Source organism: Prionailurus viverrinus, chromosome B1, assembly GCF_022837055.1.
Source record: "Prionailurus viverrinus isolate Anna chromosome B1, UM_Priviv_1.0, whole genome shotgun sequence".
Classification (NCBI taxonomy): domain Eukaryota; kingdom Metazoa; phylum Chordata; class Mammalia; order Carnivora; family Felidae; genus Prionailurus; species Prionailurus viverrinus.
This window is the reverse complement of record NC_062564.1, coordinates 137,761,365-137,784,360: the sequence shown is the minus strand read 5'-3', so window position 1 is coordinate 137,784,360 and position 22,996 is coordinate 137,761,365. Positions and strand designations below refer to the sequence as shown.

At 35.1% G+C, this 22,996-nt stretch overlaps 1 protein-coding gene across 5 annotated transcripts in view; it reads right to left on the bottom strand.

Moving 5' to 3' along the window:
* The window catches only part of HELQ (helicase, POLQ like), a 41,639-nt gene that overhangs the window by 5,006 nt on the left and 13,637 nt on the right, over positions 1-22,996 (bottom strand). For 3 of the 5 annotated variants that reach the window (XM_047855003.1, XM_047855006.1, XM_047855007.1), the window contains 8 exons: positions 22,228-22,373; positions 19,624-19,863; positions 15,466-15,607; positions 14,918-15,022; positions 8,816-9,038; positions 6,687-6,844; positions 5,405-5,503; positions 2,362-2,535 (listed from right to left, as the gene is read on the bottom strand). In XM_047855003.1, the coding sequence (XP_047710959.1) occupies positions 2,362-2,535; positions 5,405-5,503; positions 6,687-6,844; positions 8,816-9,038; positions 14,918-15,022; positions 15,466-15,607; positions 19,624-19,863; positions 22,228-22,373 (1,287 nt within the window). Of the gene's footprint in view, positions 1-2,361; positions 2,536-5,404; positions 5,504-6,686; positions 6,845-8,815; positions 9,039-10,676; positions 10,730-14,917; positions 15,023-15,465; positions 15,608-19,623; positions 19,864-22,227; positions 22,374-22,996 lie in introns of all 5 variants that reach the window. The other 2 variants (XM_047855005.1, XR_007151429.1) reach the window with 2 other exon arrangements.

Genomic DNA, 22,996 nt, shown 5'->3' with positions numbered 1-22,996 from the left:
GGAAACCCTGGGTCAATAACTGTTAAAGCTGGGTGGGTATTTATTACATTGTCTAATTTTATGTTTGAGATTTTCTAGAATAGTTTTTTTTTAAAGGTCACTTTCTAACCTTGGAGTGTCATTGTGAGCACATGTGATACATGGAACAGCATTAGCTGGCTATTTTGTGGTCCCTAGAAAAGCAGTCCGTGCACTAAAGATGACACAGTGAAGAGAAGAAAACCTTGGACAGAACTAGGATCCAGAAGCGCTGGCACCGCCTTTGCTCTAGCTTTCCTGTTACATTTGATAATCTTTTTTCCTCACTAAACTTTATTGGGCTTTCCCATTACTTATAGTTAAAGGTACCTTAGCTAATACTATTGATTTTATACTACTTACGTAACTTTTTAAAAAGAAAAAAAAAAACCACTTTAAAATACTGAAAATACACTCATGTGAGCACAAGTTGTCAGGTAGATCGTTTCCAGGATCAGACATCCAATTATAGTTGTTTTTCAAGTTCAATGTATACATTCTTTTACTTGAACACTTCTATGCAGCTGAAGTCCTTATAGTCCTAAGTAAACTAAGGATGGAATATTAGGGGAAGTGCCTTTATATACGAAGAACAACAAACATAGAAAACTCAAGAAAACACATTTTAAAGGCTAGCCTCTCCTTATTACCCATAGTTTTTGTCTATAGCTTAGCTAGCATGTGACTAGAGAATGTGAGCTAATATCTAAAACTCAGCATAAGTAGGAGATATTTAGAAATGTGAATTTGCTAAAATAATTATCATTCACCCCAAAGTCAAGTATTTTGGATTATTTACTCATTGGTACGTATTATAGAGTTAATTGCCATTATACATACACAGAATATGGGGATTTCAGATGGGGAAAGTGAAGATTTTAAATTTAAAAATAAAATTCATGGGGCAGCTGATTGGCTTAATCGGTTAAGTGTCCGACACTCAATTTGGCTCAGGTCACAATCTCATGGTTCATGAATTCAATCCCTGCATCGGGCTGTGTGCTCATGGTGTGGAGCCTGCTTGGGATTCTCTCTCTCCCTCCCTTTCTGTCCCTCCCCCAATCACTCTCATGCTCTCTCTTTCTCTCTCAAAATAATAAGCTTTTTTAAAAACCATAACATATATACTTTAAAAAATAAATAAAATTCATGGGAGGAAAATGTTTTTAAAAAATTGAGTATAGGAACAAATACGGAAAGGATTATTACACCGCTCAATTAGAAGAAATTTAAATGAGCAAAAAAAGGCTTATATTATAAATTCATCAATAAAATTATCCAAGAAAAAAAATCTGATAAGCTTTGTTGTGTTATTTAAGGACACTCTGAAAGCTTCTTTTAGGAAAGTCTTAAATCCATCCCAAATGCATATGGCCAAAATAGCTTTCTTCTTGAATTATCTTATAAACTAAACACCTGACATAGAAACCTAAAGCAGCTGCCAAATGCTGGAATCAAAAATGACAAAATACTATGGAAATCAAGAGAGCATGGTCCCACAGAGTCACAAAGTAGCTGCCGGATATTGGTAACACACTAATGAAATACTTTACATGGTTATCACTCATGAGAAGGAGTCTCCCACAGATTCTACATCAATGGAAAATTGTTGTTTTAAAAGTTGATTTCAAATACTTGTAACTATTAAAATTTTTTTTTAATGTTTATTTTTATTTTTTGAGAGACAGAGAGAGAGACAGAGACAGAGAGTGAGTGTGAGTGGGGGAGGGGCAGAGATAGAGGGAGACACAGAATCCAAAGCAGGTTCCAGGCTGTAAGTTGTGAGCACAGTGTGAGGCAGGGCTCGAACTCACAGACTGCGAAATCATGACCTGAGCCGAAGCAGACGCTTAGCCAACTGAGCCACCGAGCACCCCTTTAACTTTTTTTAAGTTTATTTATTTATTTTGAGAGAGAGAGAGAGAGTGAGAGAGAGAGAGACAGAGAGAGATTGGGGGAGGGGCAGAGAGAGAGGAAGAGAGAGAAAATCCCAGGCAGGCTCTGCATTGTTACATGGGGCTCGAACCCACAAACTGTAAGCCGAAACCAAGAGTCAGATGCTCAACCCAATGAGCCACCCAGGCGCCCCCAAATACTTGTAACTATTAACAGTGGTTCTAAGAGTAGGGATAACTAGGTGCTTTCTACTTGTTCACTATATATTTTAGTTGATTTTGTCATTTTTGTATCTTTACTGTAAGCTAGTATATGTAGTACTTTTTAAGCAGATAAAAACAAGTATAAGTCAACAATGAGAAAATAATGACTAAATGGTTTATGAGTTTGGTAGCAGTTAAAACAAAAAGATGCACAAAGCATGTGTCATCTGTTTAATAGAATTACCTCACAGAAATGTAGCACACAAGAGGAGAACGTGGCAGCTCCAGTAAGAAGACTCTGTATATATCCTCGAGGCATGTTAAATTTTTCAGACACACTCCAAATGTTGGTCTCTTTGAGCAGGGCATAAAGAACAAAAGACAGGTATAGTCTGTTGACAATGTCCTTGTCCACCTTCTAGAAAGACACAAATAAATTTATGTACTGGACCTGCTAAAAATGTACATTATATTGAAATTGGACAAAGGTAATGGGAATGAAGTTATACTACAGGAAAGTAAGAATAGAATGATTCCACAGAAATAAAACTAAGTTCTAACATATGTACTTTCTAGTAATTCAAATTACCATTTTTCCATGTATAAAAAAAAGAAATGTGCCAAATTATTTCCAATTTAAACTTCCTTCTACAGGGAAGGTGGAGTGGGCTGGATTGTGTTTGTTCCCCGCCCCCCCCCCAAAAAGATATGTTTAAGTCCTAACCTGTGGTACCTGTGAATGTGATGTTATTTGGAAATAGGATGTTTGCAGATGTAATTAGTTAAAGATCTTGAGATGAAATCATCCTGGATTTACGGTAGACTACCTTTGGGGCTTTGTATTCAATGACTGGTGTCTTTATAAAGAGGAGTGGACACAGAGTGACACAGACAAGAAGGCAATGTGAAGATGGCACTGTCCAACGGAGACACTGGGTGGGGGGATGCATTTACAAGCCAAGGGATGCCACAGATTGCCAGCAACCACCAAAAGCTAGGAGACAGGAAAGAGGTTTTCTTCCTCAGTGCCTCCAGAAGGAGCCATCTTGATTTCAGATGTCTGGCCTCCTGAACTGTGAGAGAATAAATTTCTCTTAACACACTGAGTTTGTGCTAATTGTTACAGTAGCCCTAGCAAAAAAGGACAGGAAGGGAAGGAGTTGGGAAGGCTTTTACATTTACTGTGCTATTTGTAGGTTGTATATATGTGTGAATGTGATTAGACAAATGCATTTATTTAGAAAGGTATGTTAATAAGTTGTCCACATTGTAAACTAAGAGTAAATGTTGGATTCTATGATTTCCACATGGTTATGATAATTAATGTTTCCAAAGTTAAAACACTGACAGGGAAAAAGGCCTCCTATAGTTGACAATTTGTGTACCTGCTTTTGCCTATGGTGTCTAGGGACCAGTTCATGTGTAAAGTATTTCATAGTCAGTATCAAGCTACCTTAGAAACTGGGTAGCTCATGCTTAAAGTCCGAGTAAAGAAAGGATGAACTTGAGAGAGAAAAAGTCAGTACAAAATATAAAATGATATCCTCTATGATAATAAAAGAATGTTTGGGATGAGAACTTAGGGTGGCATATCGAAGGCTGCATGAATTACAGATTCTGCATGTTGATACTGGATCACCTTTTAAAAAGCATTAAGCTGAAAAATCATGATAGCTGAATTGCCAGTAGGGAGAGATTGCTTTTTAATTTCCAATTTTAGTGCACCTTCATTATTAACTATAATTTGAGTCAAAGTAGATTTTGCTTAGAATGGATTTTCTAAGCCAAGAAAAGCGATATAATTATATTACATGGTAAGATAAGATGTTTTATGCCAATTTCAAGATCTTTTACAAGAAATGTGTAAAGAAAAGTGGAGATGTCATTTTCAATGTGGAGAAATAAAGTCGATTTTAAGTAAATATGTTTTCTAGAATTTAAATCAACTGAACATTTATTGACTATGTTTCATTAAAATGCAACAAAAATAAATTCTGATTTAAGTTTTAAAAGATGTATTATTCTAATAGGATTTTGTAAATGTTTATTATTTGGTAATGAGTTCTAAATTAATATGATTTTGTTTTCATTTTATATTTTAAAGTTGGATATAAAAGGTTTGTTTTAAGAAATATTTTTATTTAACATTTTAAACATTTAAAACAATGTAGCTATTTCTGAGGTAAAAGACCCAATCAAAATACTGGGATGACATGAACACTGAAACATATATTTATAATTTTATGATATAGTAGTACCTGAGACAGGGCATCAGTTAATTCAAATGTGAGTGAACACCACTTTCACTTTGCAAAATATAATTAGTAGTATTTATGTAAATTCAAAGATATAGGGGGAAATGGTAGGTAAGATAATTAGGTTTCAATAAAGATTGGATTACCAGAAAAAATTAAAAATGAAAAAAAGTATATTATAAGGTGGAAAATGATATTAACTTAAGGAATTTGAAGGTATATTTGCCAGAGAATCATTTCCATTCCTCTTAAAGTTAGTGTATTAGACGCTTCATATGTGTTGACTAAACTTCAAAACCCCTAAATATAAGATATTGCACAAAAAGTATTAAGTTATCCACTTCAACCTTCTACAGAAGATACTTCAAGTACTAACTAGACTGGGAGTTCTTTAAGGACAACAAACAACAATAACAAGACCCTCAAACCCATCCTGTCTTAGAAGCCCTGACACCAAGCAGAAGGCCTAATAAAAAGTTTCTAGGGGTGCAAAAAAAAATAAAGGTTTCTAGAGGGGCACCTGGCTGGCTTAGTCAGTAGAGTGTTTGATTCTTGATCTCGGGGTTGTGAGTTTGAGCCCCACGCTGGGCATAGAGATTATTTAAAAAAAAAAAAAGTTTCTAGAAAATACCTTTTTCTCCCTTGAACTGAACTTATTTCAGGATTATATACTATGATAAAAACATTTTATAAGTATTTTACAATTTTTATAATGTAAGGCATCAGTAGCTTAAGAAAAATAAGGCTTACTTTCTCCTATGACAAGAAGCTTATATGTGCATGACAGTGTTTCAGAAATACAAAGGTATACCCACAAAAAAAGAACATCACATCATCCAAAAATAAATACTATTTTTAAAAAATGCCCAAATTTCTGGTCCTGAGAATGTTTTAAAAAATAAACTGGGAATTATATTAACTTAAAGAAAAAAACCATGAAACAAAAAGATCAAATCAACAAAAGAGATGATATAACAGCATTAATTTTGTTAAATCAACTTATTTAGGAAGAGAAAAAAAAAACTATGGTACCTTCTTTATAGCTTGACCTGATGCTTTCTTCCCAATAAAGTTTTCAGAGACTCCAAGAAGAGCAGCTACATTTTGTTCTGCTGGACTGAGCTGGCTAAACTACATTAAAAAAGAGTAAACATAGAGAAAAATCAAACTGTAACTTTTAAAAATCCACCACTTGAACCAAATCCAGTATTTCCTGTGATATTACATTTTCATGGTTTTAAAGGATAGGAAGAAACAACACAAATTTTATTAACACATATTTCAAGCTCAAAAAATGTTACTAAAATATAACATATATTAGTAGAACATTTAAAGACAGAGTCACAAGCACTATGACCATGGACTATGGTTATGTTTAATACTGAGATGTTTGGGGGAGAGAGAGAAGAGAGTTAGGCTTTTGAAAGTAAATGCATTGTATAGTACCACTTAAAAAAACTTAGTTACAGGATGCATGGGTGGTTCAGTGGCTTAAGTGCCAGACTCTTGATTTTGGCTCAGGTCAGGATCTCATGGTTTGGGAGATTGAGCCCCATGTCCGGCTCTGTGCTGACAGCGAGAGGCCTGCTTGTGAGTCTCTTTCTCCCTGTCTCTCTGCCCCTCCCCTGCTCGTGAGCGTGTGCCCTCGCTCTCTCAAAATAAATAAACATCAAAAAAAAAACCCAAAACACACAACTTAGTTACAATTTAAAAATATGACATTAAAAAGAAAGCTAATTTCCTGCAATTAAAAGCCACATACTGCCTCTGCCTCATACATGTTCATGTCTGCCCTGTTATAGTAGAATCGTAACAAACCATACTCGACCACCTGGTTTTGTGACAAGCAGGATCAGTTCCACCTTGCTATTGGTGATAAAACTGACATTCCTTCTCAGGTGTTAACATCACTGGACCCATCATGCTTGGCTTTGATAGAGCTGTCATATAATTAAACTCTCAAAAAACAACTTTCACAATTTTCTTCACATTCTAGGCATTATAAAATTGAGTGGTCACCAAATCATAACAATAACTATCTTTGGGGAATGGGACCAGGGATGATCTTCTTTTCTTTTTTGGACCTTTCTTTATTTTTTCTATAATGAACATGTTCATATTTAACAGAAAAGTACTATTTAAGTTAAATAAACTAAAAATGCTATGGCCATATTACTATTTTAAAAACTGAAACATGAAAGGCCCAATTTCATATATATTTTAGCAGAGAAAAAAAAGTGAATAATCACTTAACAAAAATTACATCGTCATTAATAAATAAAATAGTCTATATTGAAGAACCTTGTATTCTCACCTGTCTGAAGTATATCATCCAGTCTGGGTCACACTGAGAAGCCATATCATAGGGAGTTGTTAGGTAAATTAGGTGAAGAAGGCTTTCCAGTACAAGTCCTTCGAGACCTTTCTTCAAGTCTCTGTAGAGAACGTCACAATAAGCTAAATCTATAGTTCCTAAAAGAAAGATACACACATTTATATCTCATAATTGCCAAAGAGGAAAAAAGGTGAATTTTAAAAAGGTCTTATTTAGAAGTTACCTAAATGTAGCAAAAAGTCCTTAAAATCTCTTTAAAAAATGTTTTTTGAGTCCAGTATAGTAACTGTGTTATATTAGTTTCAGGGGTACAATGTAGTGATTCAACAATTCTATATATTACTCGGTGTTCATCATGTTGAGTGTACTCTTAATCCCCTTCACCTGTTTCACCCATCTGCCCCACCAAAACCACTTCTTAACTAATTCAGCACATTTGGAGGCCATTTTGATTGTATATATCAACATTTAACAAGTACATACCAACTACTCTGTTTTTGGAAACCTAACCCAGAGAAACATTTCCACACATACCAAAAATACATACACGGAGATGCACACTGCAGCTTTGTTTATAATTGAGAAAAATAAAAAACAGTGCAAATGTCCGTCAACAGGAGAATGGCTAATTAAATTACAGAATTCACAGTATGGATGATTACAGTAGAAAAAGAAAAATGAGGTATATTTAAAGGGACTGACATGTTAAGATTCTCCTAATATTTTAAATGAGAAAAGCAACTGCCAAAAAATGCTTCCAGCTATGATTTCATTTTTAAAAATAAAATATAAAATAATATGTAAATTATATGCACAAATAGATGCATAAAATAATCTATACACATGTACACACACACACACATATATATACACATACACATATTAATCTATATATAAGATAATACATGGGAGGATACACATCAAATTACTAACAGTGGTTGCCCCTGGGAGAGTGGAAATGGGGCAGGAGAATGGGATTTTCCTTTACATAATTCTAAGTTCTAAGGATTTTTTTAAACAATAGAAATGTATTATTTTTGGGGCGCCTGGGTGGCTCAGTCGGTTAAGCGGCCGACTTTGGCTCAGGTCATGATCTCGCGGTTCATGAGTTCGAGCCCCGCGTCGGGCTCTGTGCTGACAGCTCAGAGCCTGGAGCCTGTTTCGGATTCTGTGTCTCCCTCTCTCTGACCCTCCCCCGTTCATGCTCTGTCTCTCTCTGTCTCAAAAATAAATAAACGTTAGGGGCGCCTGGGTGGCACAGTCGGTTAAGCGTCCGACTTCAGCCAGGTCACGATCTCGCGGTCCATGAGTTCGAGCCCCATGTCAGGCTCTGGGCTGATGGCTCAGAGCCTGGAGCCTGTTTCCGATTCTGTGTCTCCCTCTCTCTCTCTCTGCCCCTCCCCCGTTCATGCTCTGTCTCTCTCTGTCCCAAAATATAAAACGTTGAAAAAAAAATTTTTTTTAAAATAAATAAATGTTAAAAAAAAAAGAAATGTATTATTTTTCATTAAGTAAATTATGATGTAGCCATTAAGAAAAAACTATTCACTGTCATACCATGGAATAATTTCCAAGATATTATATTAAGCAAAAAAAGCAAATTCTGGAATACAAATGATTGTTTATTTAAAAGCAAAAGCTTAAGAAAATCTTAAATTTGTATATATGTATATATTATGTTTTGAAATGAAATGTACAGAAAATGTCGGAAAAGACATACACCAAATGGCTATTCTTGGTAGGATATTCAGATTTGTATGATTGCTAGGGGAGAGGGGTATGAAGGGGGATGACCATCTTTTCCCTCAAATACTTCTGCAGTACCCTAAATTACTTGTAATTCAACTTTTTATTTACTAAAAAAACTTTTTTTAAAAGTCAGCTCTACCTGCAAGAACTCATGACCCCAAGATCAAGAGTCGCATGCTCTACCAACTGAGCCAGACAGGCTCCCGTATTTTTCAACTTTTAAAAGCTAAAGTAGTTTGACAGTTTATAAACTTAATGTTATTAATATGAACTTACAATTCCAATTTAAAGAAACAGAATGATGTAATTTCTATTTTTTTTCCCAGCACATTTCCTCAGAAAGTTAGGGAAACTCTTACCCTTAAAAGAAGCTCGTCCCAGTTTTGTAATATGAAAATTATGTTGGAAATCTTCTTCAGACTTATCAGTAGTGTCTTTTTGTAGGAGTCCTTTTTCTGTCAGGTACCTAAGTGATTCCACAGTTATTTCCCACAGGCTTTTTTCTTTCAACAAAATTTTTTGCTGAACACCAAAAAATGTACCATTCATAAAGTGATATATGTCATCAAGATTTGTTGCAATCTGAAACAATTCAGGACATCATTGGGACATTGTCCTTAATTCAAGGCATCATTTTGAATGCATGTTAATCTCCATACCTCAAAATTATTGAAATAAATTATATAAAGTCAACATACTTGCATATATAAAGATAATTTTATAGTGGGATTTTGAAATTAATAAGAAACAAGTTAAAGAAGTTATCATATTCATACTTTTTATGAACATCTACAGTTTTCATTAAAAAACTGCTCAGATTTTTGAATAATTTTTCACAGTAATCTCCAAAGCTGTGCTCTCTGTTTACTCTCCAGCCAATTATCCCAAATTCCCACTCAACCTCCTTCAGAAATCCCTTCACCTCTTCCTTTCAAGCCACCTGTGCAAGCATTCTTTAGCAATAAAAATTGTATTAAAACACACACACACACACACACACACACACACACACACGTAAAACACAACTGAAAGTCTCCTCTGAAACAGGATCAGGCAATACCTCCAACATATCACCTAAAAATAAACAGTTTTCTCTTTTTGTCTCTCTTACCCCTGCTCTTTTGCTGCCTGTCTCTCCTCCCCCTCGTAGTCACTATTTAAAATCTATAATGGCAATTATAAGTAATACTTAACCCTCCATTTGGTATTCAGATGTAGAGTTGATGCTAAATTAGAATAATATTATATTAGCCAATTTCAATGAAATCAGCATATTATACTAAAATATAGTCAATCAATAAGCATATTTTTCTCACAATTCTGGTGATAGTTTCAATTGGAAAACTTAAGTAGTTATTTCATACTAAACCAATATGAGGGTTAACAAAAAAATATGAGGCACAGACATTTCCTATTGCTTTTCTTCCTTTTAATAAAACTCATTCTTTTTTTTTAAACATTTATTTATTTATTTGGGAGGGGGCAGAAAGAGAGGGAGAAAGATAATCCCAAGCAGGCTCTGTACTGTCAGTGCAGAGCCCAATGGGGGGCTTGAACCCACAGACCGTGAGATCATGACCTGAGCCAAAATGAAGAGTCTGACGCCCAACCGACTGAGGCACCCAGGCACCCCTTAATAAAATTCATTCTTAATATAGTATTCAATTAAGCCAAAACTTCAGTTTTAAGATATTCAAAACTGATACTCAAAACTTCAGTTTTAAGATATTCAAATCTACTTTGTAGATTATTACTTAATTCAAAGGTATGCAGGAATCAGAGATAAAACATACAGGGTGTCTGAAATATGGCTGTGATAAATAAATGATACCTAGAGGCTCCCTGAACGCGATGGCCCAACCACTGTTAGGTCGTCTCATTAATTCTGGAGTTTCCTTCTCTTCTACTAAAGCATGGATCTAGTCTCTCCAGGGCTGCTCATCTGTACCTCCCTGTACCTGCTGCCCAAGTCACAGACCTTGCCCTTCTTGCCTCTCACCCCTCTTCTACCTGGTTGTTCCTGTCCAGAGGACTTGATTTCTGCTTCAATTCCAACTCTAAAGGTTTTCCTGTTCTCTGCCTTCTTTCACAACTGGAGCCCTGTTGTGAACCCCTTCCCCAAGGTGTAAGAGGACCCCTGATGACCTGTCCCTCTCACGACTGGGTCCAGTTTCTTGAGTTCTGCCTCTTAAGGGCAGGCGTGGAACAACAGCCGCCTACCTGCTAGTCTCCTGAACCAACTGCTGCCTGGACTTCTTGCTGCTGTACTCCAGCTGTTAAAACAGAATTTAAATGCAACTGTTGTTCCCGGTAGATCTTGCATTGCCAGGCCCATAAAACCACACCCTTGTGGCCAAGTCAGGTCTCCCAGTCTCCCTGTTACCTGAGTGTGCTTGTCTTAAGTGAAGTCCCAACTCCCTCCCAATTTCACTGCTTTTTGCTGAGTCCTAACTCATATACGTATTTGTCAGGGTATGTATTATGAATATTTCCTCCATGCTTTTCATTTTTTAGCAGTGTCTTTTGAAGATAATTTAAAAAATTGTGATGAAGTCTATTTCATTCATTTTTTTTCTCTTCATGGTTTCTGTTTTTTGTTTCCACGTAAGAAATCTTAACCCAAGGTAACAAACAATTTACTCCTATATGTTCTTCTAGGAGTTATATTTTAGCTTTTATTTAGGTTTATGATCCACTTTGAGTTCATTATTTTGGACAAAATTAGAGTGAGGTAAGAGTAAAGGTTATTTTGTTGTTGTTCTATGCAGATATCTTGTCGGTACAGCACCATTTGTTGAAAAAAAACCCCTATCCTTTGTCCATTTAAATATCTTGGCACCTTTTGTTAAAAACTGATCATATATGAGGAATGCCTGGCTGGCTCAGTTGGTAGAGCATCGACTCTTGGTCTTGAGGTCCTGAGTTCAAGCCCCAGTTGGGTATAGAGATTACTTAAAAAAAAATTGATCATATATGTGTGGGCCTAATTCTGGACTTACTAGTCTATTGTTCTATATGATCCTTGCACCAATATCACACTGTCTTGATTACTGAAGCTTTATAGTAAATCTTGAAGTAATATGAACACTTGTTTTTTCACAATATTAAATTTTGGCTATTCTACTCCTTGCATTCCCAAATAAATTCTAAATCAGCCTCCAATTTCCACAAACAAGCTTGTTGAGATTTTGACTGGGATTGCACTAAATTTAAAGACTTTGGGATGTAACATCTGATCAAAACTGAAAATTCCAATTCTTGAATATGGTACCTCTCTCTATTTATTTAGGTCTTCTTTAATTTCTCTCAGCAGTTTTACAGTTTTGAGTACATAGGTCTCACACACAGTAGTTAAATTTATCCCTAAGTGTTGCATGTTTTGGATGCTATTGTAAATGGAGTTGTTTTTCCAATTATTTGTAGTGAGTATACAGATACAATTGAGTTTTGTACACTGACTTTGTATCCTATGACACTGCTGATTACACTCTAGCTTTTTTTGTACATTCCTTTGGGTTTTTCTTGAACCTACTATCAGCAAATAAGACAGTTTTACTTCTTGCTTTCTAATCCATGTACCCTTGTGTTTCTTCCTGTCTTGTACTGGCTATGATTTCTGATATATCCTGAAAAGCAGTGTGAAAGTAGACCTTTTTTTTTCTTTTCTGATCTTAGAGGGAAAAACATGTAGTCTTTCACCATTAAGTGTGACGTTACCAGCAGTGGTTTTTTGTTGTTGTTGTTTTGTTTTGTTTTTAAATAAACACCCTTTATTGAGTTGATGATGTTCTCTTCTAATTTGCTGAGTTTTTATCATGAGTAGGTGTTGAATTCTGTCAAAAAAAATAACAACATTGAATTCTGAATGTTAAACAACTTTGCAATACTGGAATAAACTCTGATTGTGTTGCTGTATAACTAATACTTTGATAAGGATTTTTATTATCTATTTTTACTATAGATATGTAGTTTTCTCTTCTTGTAATATCTTTGTCTGGTTTTGGTATCAGGGTAATGCTGATCTCAAAAGATGAGATGAGCAGTGTTCCCTCTTCCTCTACTTTCTGGAAGAATATATGTATGATTGGTATTATTTCTTCCTTAAATGTTTGATAGAGTTTACCAGTGAAGTCAGTTGAGCCTGGAATTTTCTTTGTGGTAAGTTTTAAGTTGTAAATTCAATTTCTTTAATAGATATAGGACTATTTAGACTTTCTGCTGCTACTTCAGTCAATTTCAAAAATTGTGTCTTCCAAGAATTTTCCCATTTCATTTAAATAATTGAACTCATTTTTCAGCATTCAAGGATACAATTATTTCAGGATTATTCATTACTATCCTTTTAATATCTCTAGGATCTTTAGTGATGACCCTCCTTTCATTACTGATATTGGTAATTTATGTGTTCTCTCTTTTCCCTCTGTTATCAAATCAGTCAATAATCTTACTGATCGTTTCAGAGAGCTAGCTTGTGTTTTCATTATTTTTATTCTCTAGTTTGTCTATTTTTTATTTCATTTTTGCTTTTACTAATTATTTCCTTCTTTCTACTTGGGCTTTCCCCCCCCCCCACGTTCCTAAAGTAAAACTTAGACCCTGAATTTAGATTTTTCTTATATTCTAATAAGCATCTAAAGTTATAAATGTCCTTTTCAGCACTTCTTTGGCTTCATGCCACTAATTTTGGTATATCTGTTTCCATTTTCATTCCATCGTAAATATTTTCTAATTTCCCTTGGAATTTCTACTTTGACCACTGGTCAAGTGTGCTATTTAATCTCCAAATATTTAGGAAATTCCCTGTTATCCTTCTATTATTGCTGGTATACTATAATTGCTTTCATTAGACACAATACTATATTGGATTTCAATCCTTTTAAATGTATTGAGACTTGTCTATGATCTCAGAATATGGTCTACATTGGTGAAATATTTCCCATGCACTTGAGAAATATTTCTCACACACACACACACACACACAATGGTATACTGGAAAGAGTACAGGCCAGCATGGCAGGGAACTAAATTATAGTCCCATCTAAACCATAATTCACTGAATGATCTTAGACTACTCACCAGTTTTCTGAGTCTGTTACCTTATCTAATATATAAATGGAATAAGACTTGATGATCTTTATGATCTCTCCCTCCTTTACTAATTCCTTAGCAACCTCCCTATTGTAAGGATTTATTACATTATACATGGATTACTACAATTACTTTTAAACAAGTCTTGCAATACTTCTGCATGCTATTATCCCCATTTTACAGATAAGGCAACTGAGCAAGGTTTACAAGAGAGCTAATACCTTACCCAGGGTAATAAGAGACAGAGTTGGGACTGGGACACAGGTATGTGTGATATCAGAGCTCTTGCTCTCAACCACCACACTTTACTAATGCTCCACTGATACGTGACAGTGTCACAACTCTTTAGGCTACTATTTAAGCATGCTCTCCTATCTTCCCCAATTTATAGCACACAATCTGGCCCAACTTTTCCCACCCAACCTTCACCTCTTCAGGATCTGTAGGCCTTCTCTAGAGCTACAGAATCTAGTCTGTTGACTGATACCCCACATCATCTTTAGCTTTCTCATCATTCATTCTATGTTAAGTACCTGGAATGGCTTATTCTTTCCCTCTGCTTATCTACAACTTCTACAACTTCTTCTTTTTTTTTGAGAGAGAGAGAGCATGCGAGCAGGGGAGGAGCAGAGAGAGGGAGAGGAGAAAGGGAGAAAGTCTTAAGCAGGCTCCATGGTCAATGTGGAGCTTGATGTGGGGTTTGTGGGGCTTGTGGGGCTCAATCTCAGGACTGTGAGATCATGATCTGAGCTAAAATTAAGAGTTGGATGCTTAGCCAACTGAGCCACCTAGGTGCCCTGACAACTTCTATCTCCTTCACTACCTAGCACTGATTTCTTTTCTTCCTTATAACCTTTCACTACTCTGAAAAAGAATTTTAACCCTAAAAAAGAATTTTAACTCAAGAGTAACCCTAAAAGAGAGCTAATCTCTAAGAAAAGGAGTGTTTTCCTAGTGTGCCTTTTCTTTTTAAATTTGTTGTCTGATAAAGGCTATACTGATCTCACAAATGTTTATAATATCCTAGAATGATCACAGGACAACAGGTGAACCTTATTCCTCACAAAGGTAGAGATGATGGATTACCCCACATCAGGACCCATGTCTTTACAGCTTCTTATAATCCCCAGAGTCTCCAAAAAGTCTCTCACTTGTAATGATGCCCAGTTATGATTTGTTGATTTTTCATATTTCATACAACTCAAAGCATTAAAAATGCACATATAAATCTAGATTCAGATTTAGCATGTCAGGCTGTTCTTTTCCACATTAGATTAGAGGTTAGCATTTTTTTCTACTTTACAGTTCTCATAACTTTTAAATCTCTATTATCTCACATAACAGTAATAAGATTTAAAAATATTGAAAAATACCTTCAAACCAATTAAAGAGAGAAACAAAGTTTGGATTCCCTTAGTGAATTCTTGAACAAGATGGCTATAACAGTTTTCCAATGGTCTGCTTATTAACTCCAATACCTACAAAAGTTAAAGCAATATTATGTTTTGTGTTATTATAAAAAAATAAAGTGTTCTATATAAAATTTTCTATTTTGCATAGATCTTGTAGAAGCAGGGGGAATTTAAAGACATAAAAACAAACAAATAAGAATTTAGCAGGTGTTTTCATGAAAATGGAAGAAAGATAAATAGGGAAAATACTTTTTATTGCTTGTCTGAAATACAAAAGTGTTCAAACTACTTGTTCTAGTTCTTAATCATAGAGGAGAAAGAAACACTATTTAAATAAATATTAATAAATTTTAATATTTTATAATATATTACTATTTTATATAATATTTAATATTATAAATATTAATAAAATTAATAATTTTTTAAAGGATGATATATATCATAAAAGAGCTACAACCAAAGACCAAAATGAGACAAAATGATTAACCACCAACTGGATTGATTATTACCTGTTGCTTGTCTTTTTCTTGCAGTATAAGGATACTCTCCCCAATAGAATCTATCCCAGCACGGCCAGCTCGGCCAATCATCTGTTTATATTGGTTCCTCTTTAAAAACTCCTTGGCAACATAGGGAGCTCTTAAAATAACTCTATGGAATTGATAATATTAATTAAAAGTGATACTCCATCTATGATAATAGCATCTATCTTTTAAATTCTGTATTATTTATCTGGTATTAAATTTAATGACATGTTAACTCAAAATAGTAAGTGACTACTATTTACCAAGAACCTGTGATGTCCTAGATTCTTTATGTACATTATCAGTAATTCTTACAAAATTCTTGGTAATAATATTCTTTATTATTTTATTTTATCTTATTTTTTTACAAAGGGGCTAACTGAAGCACAGACAAGCTAAGTGGATTACCTCAACCCACAAAACTAGTAATTACCAGAACTATGGTCTGAACATGTTGGCCTAGCTACAAAGCTTATGATTGTCACTAGAACAACAGTCTCCAAAGATTTTTGATTCCATACTTCATAAATGAAAAATCTGACCATGCACTATGAACATATGCCTGCTTATGTATGTATGTATATATTTATATTACTGTCAACTATATAAAATTACAAGTTTCAACCATTTTTGATGTACAAACATGGTACTTTCAATCCTGCTCATGTATATGAAAGTCTGTAGCTAGTTTTCCTGCTCAAAAGTGAGAGGAAACCTGTCATTTATCTACTAACCAACCTACTCTTTTATTTATAAATCTCTATGGACAGCCAAGATTATAAACACTTGAAGAAAACTAAGGACATAAAAGAAAGACAAGAATATGCAGAAACAGGGAACAGAAAGAATTCTTAAAAATTCTGATCAGTATTCACAGAAAATTCTAGAGGCTATTATATTCACAATATGAGAACAGACTATTACAAATGAAGAGCAATAAGAGAAGATAGTTCTTGGAAATTAAGAAAAAATTTTAAATTCATTAAAAAATTCAAAGACGGACTGAATAATGAATGAACACAGTTAATGGGATACAATAAAAAACTGATCTTGTCACATAGAAGTAAAGTTGAAGAAATCACATAGCTCATATAGACTGAAAACTGTGTAAGAAAACTTGAGAGATTTGAAAGCCCCATCTACCAGGCTTCAACCCTGTCCAAGGGAAGTTACAAAAACAGAGAACAGAGATAATGGAAAAAAAAGAAAAAGCCAAACAAAAAGTAAGATGAAGGCATAAAACTTTTTTTGGGGGGAAGGGGGGAGAGGGTGCAAATGAGTCAGGGGCAGAGACAGAGAGAATCCCACGAGAGGCAGAGAGAAAGAGAGAGAGAGAGAAAGAGAGAGAGAGAGAAGCGGGGCTCACCCGGGGCTCCTGTTTCTGTTTCTGTTTTTTTTTTTTTTTTTTTTAATTTGAAGTGGGGCTCATGCTCACCTGATGCAGCACGCATGCTCACCCAAAGCAGGGCATGAGCTCACTTGATGTGGGACTCGAACTCACCAACTGTGAGATCATGACCTGAGTCAAAGTCAGATGCTTAATGACTGAGCCACCAGGTGCCGGAGGCATAAAAGGCATAAAACTTTAGACTGAAAGCATTTTCCCAAGTGCTAAGATCTTCTATGAATAAAAAGTAGCTAAACTGGGATGGTTGGGATTAAGAATTAAATTTCCAGGGTTTCAAACCTTGGTTTTTGAAACTCATTTGTTGGCATGAAGTTGGGTACATTATTTAATTGTTCAGTGTCTCAGTTTTCTGTTCTATAAAATGTGGACAATAACATATAACCTTCTTCACAGAGTTGTCTATTAAGTCAATGCACGTAAAGCTGTTATGACACAGGGGAGGGAGTATAATAGCTGCAATTATAATTATACACTATGATGAAATTTTAAGGTAACAGAGAAAAATCTAAGTTTCTGGAGAGGAAAAACCAAACCTATGTAAAAACAAAAATGGGCAACAGTGGCTCCTAAAAGACATGGAACAATACTACAAAGTCCCCAAAGGGAAAAAATTGAAACTAGAATTCTTTTCCTAGCAAGATGTTCAAGTGTGAAGCTAAAATAAAAACACCTTCAGCTATAAAAAGACTCAAAAATTTCTACCCCCCAATCTAGCATTTAAAAAATAATTGCTCAGCAGTCAGAGAAAGACAAATATCATATGACTTCACTCATATGAGGACTTTAAGACACAGGGCAGATGAACATAAGGGAAGGGAAGCAAAAATAATATAAAAACATAGAGGGGGACAAAACATAAGAGACTATCAAGTATGGAGAACAAACAGAGGGTTAATGGAGGGGTTGTGGGACGGGCGATGGGCTACATGGGTGAGGGGCATTAGGAAATCTACTCCTGAAATCATGGTTGCACTATATGCTAACTAATTTGGATGTAAATTTAAAAAATAAAATTAAAAAACGAAGAAGATAAGAAGTCTGCCTGTAAGGAAAAATAAAAGGATGAAAGTAAAAGACAAGAAAGAAAGAAAGAAAGAAAGAAAGAAAGAAAGAAAGAAAGAAAGAAAGAAAAATTACTCAGGAGGTGCCTGGGTGACTCAGTCAGTTAAGCATCCGACTTCGGCTCAGGTCACAATCTCGTGGTTCATGAGTTTGAGCCCCTGCATCAGGCAGTGTGCTGACAGCTCAGAGTTTGGAGCCTGCTTTGGATTCTGTGTTTCCCTATCTCTCTACTCCTCCCTAACTCACGTGTGTGCATGTAGACGTGCTCTCTCTCTCTCCCAAAAATAAATAAACATTAAAAAAAATATTACTCAGGGCACCTAGGTGGCTCAGCAGGTTAAGCATCAGGCTCTTGATTTCAGCTCAGGTCATAAAATCATGGTAGTGAGATTGAGCCCCACTTTGGGCCCAGCACTGACAGCGTGGAGCCTGCTTGGGATTCTCTATCTCCCTCTCTCTCTGCCCCTCCCCTGAACTCTCTCTCTCACTCAAAATAAATAAACTTAAAAAAAAATTAACTACTCAAGGATGGCAAAATTAAAAGTAAACCACAGAAGGAATATGTGAAATATGAGGTAGTGGTAAACAAAAAACAAGTATAATTCACAGGATAGTTGGAATAATTATGAACTATAAGATGAAAGAAAATTAAAAATCTGAAACTAAAACTTTAGGAAGCTGCAACATACATGAGGCAGTATAGGAGAATATACAAATGCTAAGACTTGTTATCTTCAGGAGAGGACAAAGTTCTTGATTAAATCTAAAATGGCAGAAAAGCATGTTTGATTATAACTTAAAATTTTAAGAGTAACAACTGGAAATAAGAGAAATAGGATATATAATTTCATTTTAATTCTCCAATTATCTGAAAAAAAGGAAAATTTAATCAGTGACAGAGGTTGAAAATAAAAGAATGGAAAAAGATAAACTCGGCAAAGAAAACGTAGTCCTAGTGTCCAAAGTAAAATCACTCAATGAGAAAAACAAGGACCTATTATATTGATAAAAGGTATGATTCAACAATAAGATATTTGAAGTAAATCTTTGTATACTTCAACAGTTTTGAAATACAAAGTAAAAACTTCTAGCAATGCAAAAAGGAGAAATTGGCAACTCTGTAATAACAGTGGGAGACTAACACAGCTCTCTGAAATCCACCGATCAAAGAATCACAAATAGAAAACAGAGGAGCTGGTAACAAGATTAACTGCGGTCTCATGGAGATGTCCAAAACTGCATACCCAACAGAAAATACATGTGTTTGAAAAAATGTCACAAAGTTTAAAGTCACAAATTATAAAGATCATAAATCAATTATACAGGCCTATAGCTTTGGTAGTAACTGAAAAGATAATCAAAGACTTACTCTAAAAAGATACTAGACTCAGAAGTCTTTATGGATGAGTTCTCTAAGCTGTCAACGAAATCCCTATGTTAAATACACTCTTTCAGATCATAAAAATGGTAGAAAGGAATTCTAATATCAGGAAATCTACTAAAGTTATCTTTCATCAAAATAAAGGGAATAAACCACACAATTAACTCAGCAAATGAGGAAAAACATCTGATAAATTCTCACCCACTACCGAGAAAGAACAAAACAACAGAACTCCTGGCAAGCTAAGAATTAAAAAGTTTCAAGCCCGGCCAATAGTTTACGTGTGTCTTACCTTCGAGCTGGTAGATTAACGCCTGCTGCGAGGGTGGATGTGCAGGTAAAAAGGCACAGAACTCCCGTGGAATAGGCCTCTTCCAAGAGTTTCCTTTCATCACTTGTTAAACCACTGTGGTGATAAGCAACCCCAAAAGGGATGGTGCGCTTTAAAACAGGACACAAGTTGCCACTGCTGACATTCTTCAAGTTTTTAATCACCTCATGTTTTTCCTCCTCCCTGTGTTTCAGATACTCCCTAGGAAAAACGATCTGTTAGAAATATGAACCCTTGATCTTACGGTGACAAAGTGCCTACTGGTTTAACTTTAGTAGATGCGTGTAAAAGTTCTTTATTAAAAAAGATATTGCTTTCATTAATAGAAGTACATAAGATGTTCTTAGAATTCTGATTCTGAGTTCATCAATTATGAGCCACTCTCAATCTTTTTGTATATCACAGAGTCCTATGAAAATATGATTAAGACGAAGGAAAAGAAACATAAAATAAACATCAAACATAACACTTTGCTTATAAGTTCATGGACTTGCTGAAGTTCATTCCTGTATTGCCTATGAAGGCAGGTTAAGACACTTGCTGTAGATGTTACAATTAGTTTTTTCATTAGAACATACATTTTTATTGGCTTTTTAAAGAAATTTTAAGTCATTTGCTTCTGTGAAGATGGAAACATATTTGTTATCAAATCATATGTACTTATGTAAAACACCAATGGTCTAAACACTAGCATTTTAGAAGCTTCAATAATATCCCACAATGTCTCTGCATCTAAGAGTACCTATTATTTTAAACAGACATAGAGTCAGATTCTACTGCCCAGGGGATTTCATTACACCAGTTTCCCATGACACTTATGATAAGGAGGAACATAATTAAGATACAAGTGGATATCACAGGACTCTCAAGAAATCACATTTAAAAAGTTTTTTTTTTTTTCAACGTTTATTCAACGTTTATTTATGTTTGAGAGAGGGAGGTTGCAAGCTGGGGAGGAGCAGAGAGAGAGAGAGAGAGAGAGAGAGAGAGAGAGAGAGAGAGAGAGGCAGAGGTCAGTCAGCACAGAGTCCGATGCAGGGCTCAAACTCACGAACTGTAAGATCATAACCTGAGCTGAAGTCACACGCTTAATGGACTGAGCCATCCAGACACCCCTCAAGAAATCATGTTTTAAAGATACTCATTTAGAACCCATTTAGCTCTAGATTTACTTTATCTACATATAAATTACAGAATAAAGAAAGTATGCTCAAAACATGATTCACCATTTCTTAATCAAGAGCCACAAAAAGGGGTACTGAACTATACTCAGAACATTCAGCTTATGAAAGCAGCAAGTAATATGCAAAATATATTTTAGAGGAAATTTTCTTTCAGACGATGTTAAGTCCTATCTCTTTTAGAAAGTATCAAGTATCTACTATAATTCATTAACTAAGGATTCTAGAAAACCAAATTTTTAAGTGCTTCAGTGTTAAACACCAACATTTATGTCCCAAAAAACCTATTATCACCAAAAGCAAAATAAATCAAGGGTAAAATTAGTAAGTCTCATGTCTCCCAGGAAATGTCAGTCTCTAATAAATTTCCATATCGCTTAGCTGGTGCTATATTCCCTTATTCTATGAAAACAAATGATTTACTGAGACTACCTCAATGATAATTTAATTTCTTTAGGTTTTTATAATCAACATCATCATTGTAAAGGCAGACTATTAGTTACCAAAATGGGAAACTCCTTGACTTTATCCTAAACATCTACATCATTGTGCTGGTCAGTAAATTAACTATATTAGACCAATCCATGACAGTAGGACTGGATGGGGAGGTGAGGGCTGAATTAGAATCCATAACTGTCTATGAATGGTGATACAGCACTGGCTAAGGGGCAAAAAAGAAGTCTGAAAAATACGATAAAACTACACATGGGACAAAGATACAGAAAAAAACTGAATTGTTCATACTTGAAGTCACTTTATACCCATTGCTATGAGTATAAAAGAGCCAATATTAAAATACTATAAAGTTACAAGCTAATAAATTTCTTAATTACTTAAGAAATTCAATTCAAATTCAAATTTATTTACTTTAGTGTAAAGTTTACTAAGAAAACTAAGGCAACAGTATTTAATTAAAGAGAAGGTTAAGTTGAAGATATGATCCATATCCACAGTGATTAGTGGCTGGGCCTCTGACTACCATAGCCAGTGGGTGAACTTGCTGCAGGTTGAACCTGCCTGGAAAGTTTTACAAAATCCTGATACCTGGGCCCCACCTGCAGAGATTCTGATTTTCTGGGATGTAACCTGGGCACTGGGATTTTTAAAAGCCCTTGAGAGGATGCATTTGCAGTCAAGGTTGAGAATCATTGATCTAAAACCATTATATCAGTCAGCATTCTCTTCCATGTAACCTTAGAATTCTTCTTTGCCTATTTCACATATATGAATCTCACAGTTAAACTTTCTTCAAGGTTAGGACCTTTAAAATCGACTGTAGTTATGATGTTCTACAAGAAATAACCAGTGCTTGTTGAATAAACAGAATATATAGCATGTAAATCACGATAAAATAAAACAGAATATTTTTTAAAGATTAACATACTTGCTTAAAAATTTGCATATCATTTCTGCTACGTTTTCACAGTTCTTCTTAGTGGGACAAAACACTAAGCAGGAATAATTGGGAATAACTTCTGTCACCAATGCTACCAAATGATCAGGATCCATCTTTTTCAGAGTATCAGAATACTGTACAACAAGATGCAGGAACAAGGTAGTTAGCAACCATGAAAACCTGTCATTTTACCAGTGTGCTTTGAAAGGTAAGTAAACCATCCTTAATTTTGAAGTTCTCATTTAATAAATCTGATCCTTTAAAAGAAAAGAAGAGACCCAGATTAAATTTTAAAACGTTAAGTCCCACTTTTAGGTTATTAGGGCTTTGTTAGGCCTATTTAGTTTTAAATTACAGAAATGAAAATAGTAAATGTTGGGGCGCCTGGGTGGCGCAGTCAGTTAAGCGTCCGACTTCAGCCAGGTCACGATCTCGCGGTCCGTGAGTTCGAGCCCCGCGTCAGGCTCTGGGCTGATGGCTCAGAGCCTGGAGCCTGTTTCCGATTCTGTGTCTCCCTCTCTCTCTGCCCCTCCCCCATTCATGCTCTGTCTCTCTCTGTCCCAAAAATAAATAAACGTTGAAAAAAAATAATTAAAAAAAAAAAAAGAAAATAGTAAATATTTTAATAACCCCACTGCATGTTCAGCTCCACTGGAGCAAAACAAAAAGTCCACAGAGAGAAACACAGATTGAGCCTAATAATGATCAAAGGACCATATAGATAAGATATGCCTTTCACTAACAGTTTTCAAAAACA